The sequence below is a fragment of the Rhodamnia argentea genome, chromosome 5 (assembly GCF_020921035.1).
Source record: "Rhodamnia argentea isolate NSW1041297 chromosome 5, ASM2092103v1, whole genome shotgun sequence".
Lineage (NCBI taxonomy): Eukaryota > Viridiplantae > Streptophyta > Magnoliopsida > Myrtales > Myrtaceae > Rhodamnia > Rhodamnia argentea.
Genome location: NC_063154.1, coordinates 14,512,380 through 14,518,379, shown reverse-complemented (window position 1 = coordinate 14,518,379; position 6,000 = coordinate 14,512,380). Strand labels below are relative to the sequence as shown.

Genomic DNA, 6,000 nt, shown 5'->3' with positions numbered 1-6,000 from the left:
TTTTATAAATTTTAAGATTTAATTATATTTTCATAATAAATTTTAAGACTTTCGACCAAAACCAAAAGCAGCTATCGAGCGTACGGATAAATACCCCGACTGGTTCTGTGAATGTAAATCGAAAAGACGAGATTCGTTTCAAATTCTAGATGTAAGTGAAACTCGGCGGCTTACACGCATTCTCGCTCGCGCTAAGTCCGGAGTCTCACCGGCGAAGTGAGATCTGGACTGAGCTTCAGTTTGATTTCTCCGGCCGCCGCCCCGTCGTTGTCGGCGCATCCCATGAACGTTTGACGTTCTACAAGTCCGAGCATGGCTTCAGCGCTCGCTCACTACCCCCATTTCTGTAACTCCGCCGCACCCAGTGGCCACCCCATCGCCAAGCCGAGGATCTCCAAGCCCGCAAACCCGAACGGGAACAAACCCACCAAGTTGGTAAGGCAAAGTAAAGCTGATCATCTCACGCTCAACAGAGCTCTTTCTTCTTTTGTGGATTCTGGGAGGTTGGAACATGCGGTCCACCTGTTTGAGAATATGCCCCGCTCGGATGCTTACGCTTGGAATGTGCTCATTAGGGGCTTTGTCAATAACGGGTTGTTTCGAGAAGCGATTGAGCTTTACTATAGGATGGCGCGTGAAGGGATTGGAGCCGATAACTACACCTTCCCTTTCGTGGTCAAGGCGTGTGGAGGGTTGTTATCTTTGATGGAGGGGGAGAAAGTTCACGCAAAGTTGTTCAAAGTTGGACTGGATTTAGATTTGTATGTCGGTAATTCGCTCATATCCATGTATGCAGAGAATTTCCGTGCTGACTTAGCTGAAAAGGTGTTTGGAGAAATGCGTGCGAGGGATGTGGTTTCATGGAACTCCATGATTAGCGGGTTCCTTTTAGTGGGCGATGGCTGGAGCTCTTTGGCTCTTTTGCAAGAAATGCAAGTATTTGGCATGAGACCTGATAGATACAGCTTGATCAGCTCGCTTGGTGCCGCTTCTCTCACGTGTTATTTGCAAGGCGGGAGAGAGATTCATTGCTGGGCGATTCGGAGTGGACTTGAGTCAGACTTAATGGTTGAGACGTGTCTTGTTAATATGTACTGCAAATGTGGTAAAGTAGACTATGCTGAGAGATTGTTCAACAGTGTTTCTAAGGAGAACATTGTGACTTGGAATGCAATGATAGATGGCTATGCTTCGAATGCTCTTCCTTCAGAGTCATTGGCTTGCATGAAGAGTATGCAGGACGATTATAATTTGAATCCGGATTGTATCACTTTGATTAACATGCTACCAGCATGTGCACAATTAGGATCCCTCCAGGTATTGAAATCTGTCCATGGACACTCCATCAGAAAAGGTTTTTTGCCAAATATGGTCTTGGAAACTACTCTTATTAATATGTATGGAGCCAGCGGAGGGTTGAAGGGGGCTAAGTATTTGTTTGGTAAAATGGCTGAAAAGAGTCTGATCTCGTGGAATGCGATAATTGCTGCCCATGTGCAGAACGGGCAGAATGAAGCAGCCTTAGTACTCTTTCAAAAGCTTTGGTGTGAGCGTTTGGAACCGGATGCAATTACAATTGCAAGTATTTTGCCTGCCTTTGCTGAAGTAGCATTACTGAGAGAGGGAAGGCAGATTCATGGATATGTTTCAAAATTGGGTCTTGGTTCAAATACCTACATCTCAAACTCAATTATATATATGTATGCAAAATGTGGAGATCTGGGGACTGCTCAACAGATTTTTGACGAAATGTTGATTAAGGATGTGGTTTCATGGAATGTTATTATTATGGCTCATGCAATACATGGATGTGGAGGTAAATCCATTGCACTGTTTAAGGAGATGAAAAAATATGGTGTTGAACCCAATGCCAGCACATTCTTTTCCTTGTTAATGTCGTGCAGCATTTCTGGCTTGGTTGATGAGGGGTGGGGATACTTCAATCAAATGAGAGGGAGCTATAATATTGATCCTGGAATAGAACACTATGGATGTGTGCTCGATCTGATTGGTCGCACCGGCAACCTTGACCATGCCAAAGAGTTTGTCAAACAAATGCCTTTGGTCCCCAGTGCTAGAATATGGGGATCACTGCTGACTGCTAGTAGAAAGCACGGAAACATCGAAATGGCTGAATATGCTGCTAAGCACATCTTATCACTAGAACATGATAATACAGGGTGTTGTATATTACTGTCCAATATGTATGCAGAAGCCGGGCGCTGGGAAGATTTCGAAGGCATCAAATCACTCATGAGAAAAGAGGGGCTCACAAAGACAGTTGGTTATAGTATGATGGAGAGTGGAGGTAAAATCCACAGCTTCACCAATCAAGATAAATGCTGTCAACATGCAAGCACGATCTATGGTGTATTGGACATTATAAGCAAGCGGATTGGGGTAAATATTCATCTCACAAGAGTCACTAGATTCAGACCACTTGATCTGGCAAACGAAAGAGCAAAATCTGCCGCTGCTCACAGTGTAAGGCTGGCTATATCTTTTGGCTTGATTTCTACAGCGATAGGGAACCCGGTTCTTATCAGACAAAATACTAGAATTTGTGAAGATTGCCATTCTGCTGTGAAGAAAATATCAGATTTGAGTGATAGAGAGATAATAGTTGTGGATGCCAAGGTTGTTCACCACTTCAGAGACGGATGCTGCTCTTGCAGTGACTACTGGTGACAAAGTATTATGAAACACAAATAGGAGAAATTGCAGAAACAATTGCCTAGCATGGTTGTCTGAGGGAATAATACGAAAGCGATCATTCCGAAGCATATACACATCAATAGGTAAACAAGTACATACAAACTTTGTGGAATCTGTATACTATGTGTGTATCATATGACACAAAATCGATAATTTTGATACAACTGCTCAACATATTTATTCAGCAGACCAGATTCCGTCACCTTTGTTTTACAGTGTTTAATTAGTTCTCAAGCAAATACGGAAAAAGGGAAGGGAGCTTCAATTGAATCTTCAAAATCACCTCATAAACCTTCCAAAACTGTTGGATTGGAGAGGCACATGCGTGATGTACCAAAACGGATTTGGGGGAAGATTTGTCCTCTTGATAGCATCTTATCAAATACCAGCCAAACTCCTCATTATTATCAACTTTATAGTATCCAAGAATTCCACGTGGCATGCACCCACATGAGGGGCAACCAACATAGTTAGCATTGTTCATATCAAACCTCCCTTTCAGAGAACAAAGAATGAGAAAATGCCACCCTCAATCATCGGAAAACTCTCCTAGTCTATAGAAAATATCGCTGTCTCTCTGTCCTTTTGTTTCACATCCAAATGGGGAAAGATTAAATGGGAATGATCAAAACAGAGCAACCCCCTTCCGCCCATCGAAGCAAAACTGCAGTCCAATGCTCTCAAACTCCATAATCCCAAAGAGTAGATTCATTCACTGAAGAGAAGTAGGCATTGCGGGAGAGAGAGAGAGAGATGGGTGTTGATAGATACGTCACCCCAATAATCTCTCCAAGGAAGAGATCCCCGTCTCTGCAGTTTCTGTTCGATCACGACATACGGAGCCCGTCGAGCAGCAATAGCCCATCCGGGAGCATCAACTGGAGGCAGCACTCTGTGGAAGAAGAGATGCTCTCACTGATATCATATTGTTCCTTTATCTTCACTTTCTCTGACCCTGTAGAGTCTCCTAGACAGCAAGACCAGAAGAGGTTTAAGCTCAACCAACTCCTCTACCTGGTGAAGACCTCGAAGAAGCCATTGGACTGCGAAGTATTGGTGTCCCTGATGTCTATGATCTCGGCCAACCTCTTCCGACCGCTCCCTCCACCTTCCCACCTCTCGTTCACATCGGACTTGCCCGATGACGAGGGCTTCATGGCGACCGCTTCGCCAGTGTGGATTCACCTCCAGGTCGTGTACGACATTCTTCTCCGGCTCATCACAACCACGGAACCCAAGAGGCTGCAAGACCACGTTAGCCACCCTTTCCTTCTGAACCTTCTCGTGCTCTTTCAGTCCGAGGATCCCCGAGAGCGCGAGAGCCTCAAGAATGTGTACCACATGATATACAGGAGATTTACCTTCCACCGTTCTATCATGAGGAAATCGATGAACGACGTGCTGCTGAGCTATATTTTCGAGACAGAGAGGCACTGTGGCATCGGCGAGCTGCTCGAGATTTACGGGAGCATCATAAATGGGTTCACGGTCCCTCTCAAGGAAGAGCACAAGCTGTTCCTGATCAGAGTGCTAATTCCCATGCACAAGCCAAAGGGCATGCTGATGTACCACAGGCAACTGAGCTATTGCGTGTCTCAGTTTGTGCAGAAGGAGCCTGTGCTTGGAGGGATTGTTGTGAGGGGGATTCTGAGGTATTGGCCCGTCACTAACTCTCAGAAGGTGGTCTTGCTCATTGGAGAACTGGAGGAGCTTGTGGAGAATATTGACCCTGACCAGTACAGGAAGTTGGCTCTGCCCTTGTCCACACATATAACAAGGTGCTTGAATAGTTTAAACTCTCAGGTAAAATAAACAGCTTCAAATCTCGCACTTCTGTTTTAATCAGGAGTCAAATGATGAGCACCTCTCAATACGACATCATCCATTCTTTAAACACCACCGCTTTATCTGAGGTTCACTGACCTTAAATTTTGTCATTCATGTATGTTTAGGTTGCGGAGCGGGCACTTTACGTGTGGAACAATGAACAATTTGTGAAGATGATATTGCTGGCACTGGATGAAGTCTTCCCTGTTGTGGTAGAAGGCATGGAGAAGAATATGAAGAGGCATTGGAGCAGCAGCATACGACAACTCACGGAGAACGTCAAGGAAATGTTGGAAGAGATGGATCCGATACTGTACTACAAGTGCATCCTGGAGATGGAACGCCGAGAATCCACAGCCCGCAAGGAGGGAGTTAGGAGGAAGGAGAAATGGGAGAGAATAGAATCAATAGCAGCAAAGAATCACTTCCTGTGAACCCCCTTAACTTCGACTATGAACATTTATTTACACTGAAGACAAGACAGGACAATATCTGGCTTTAAGTTATTAAAGGATATCATTTAGCAACACTGTAAGCAACATGATCAGGCGTTTCGCTGAAGCTGCAGTTTGTTTGACTAGGCATCAAATTGCCCATCGACCAGTTAAGACCTCAATAGGAAAATCCATCTCTCCAGCTGCCACTCCCCATTATCGTAATTTTACTTCTTATTTTTTTGCATCGTTCTTCATCTCTTCACACCAACGAACTTCTGAGGATCCGTCTCTGCAGGCAATACCACCCCCTAGAAGTATCTTGCATCCCCCCAATACTCCAGTTTCCGCATCAAAAGTAACTACATCCAACCATGCGTGGAGATAAATCTAACAAATGCTCTTGCTGATACCCTTTCTTGAATTTGTCTACAACAAAGCATGTAAAACTACACAGCACACTACTTTCTTAGGCACCTTAGCTGATTGTGGCAATGAACCTTGACTCTACTAATTTGCTGTCATTGAGTGACTGATCAAGATTATAAAGAATGAAATTTAAAGGACAGGCAGAATGATCCAAAAATACAGTCTCGCGTGTGACAATTGAGAGGTAAATCCCCCGAAACAAACTAAGTTTTTACCTCGGCTAGTGAAGATGGTATTGCTGGCTTTGGATGAATTTTTCCACATAGAAGTTGAAGGCATGGAAAAGAATCTAAAGATGCAATGGAGCAACACCATGTGGCAACACAGAAAATGTTATGTCGGAACTGTACTAGAACTGTATTCTGGAGACGGCATGCAGAGAATCCACAGCTGACAAAGAGGAAGTCCACAGGAAGGAGATGTGGGAGACAATGGCATTAACAGCAACAAAGGATTAACTTTCATCGAGACTGTAACTTCAGGGATGTACATTTGTTTCATGACGAGAAGGCCAACAAACAATGTCAAAGTTATATCAGATACTATTTAGAAACAATAGAAGTAGAACACTTAGGTTCTGTTTGATAACCTGATC

General features: G+C 44.1%; 2 protein-coding genes across 2 annotated transcripts; both read left to right on the top strand.

The window, feature by feature from the left end:
- Positions 1–121: 121 nt before the first annotated feature.
- LOC115726108 (pentatricopeptide repeat-containing protein At4g35130, chloroplastic) lies at positions 122–2,917 on the top strand. The gene has a single exon (XM_030655834.2). It carries the CDS (start codon positions 313–315, stop codon positions 2,686–2,688), a length of 2,376 nt encoding a protein of 791 aa, XP_030511694.2. The 5' UTR covers positions 122–312; the 3' UTR covers positions 2,689–2,917.
- Positions 2,918–3,052: 135 nt separating this feature from the next.
- On the top strand, positions 3,053–4,976 carry LOC115726109 (serine/threonine protein phosphatase 2A 57 kDa regulatory subunit B' beta isoform-like). Its single transcript, XM_030655835.2, has 2 exons — positions 3,053–4,518; positions 4,668–4,976. The coding sequence occupies exons 1-2, from the start codon at positions 3,469–3,471 to the stop codon at positions 4,974–4,976; spliced, it is 1,359 nt and encodes a 452-aa protein (XP_030511695.2). The 5' UTR covers positions 3,053–3,468.
- The last annotated feature ends 1,024 nt before the right edge of the window (positions 4,977–6,000 follow it).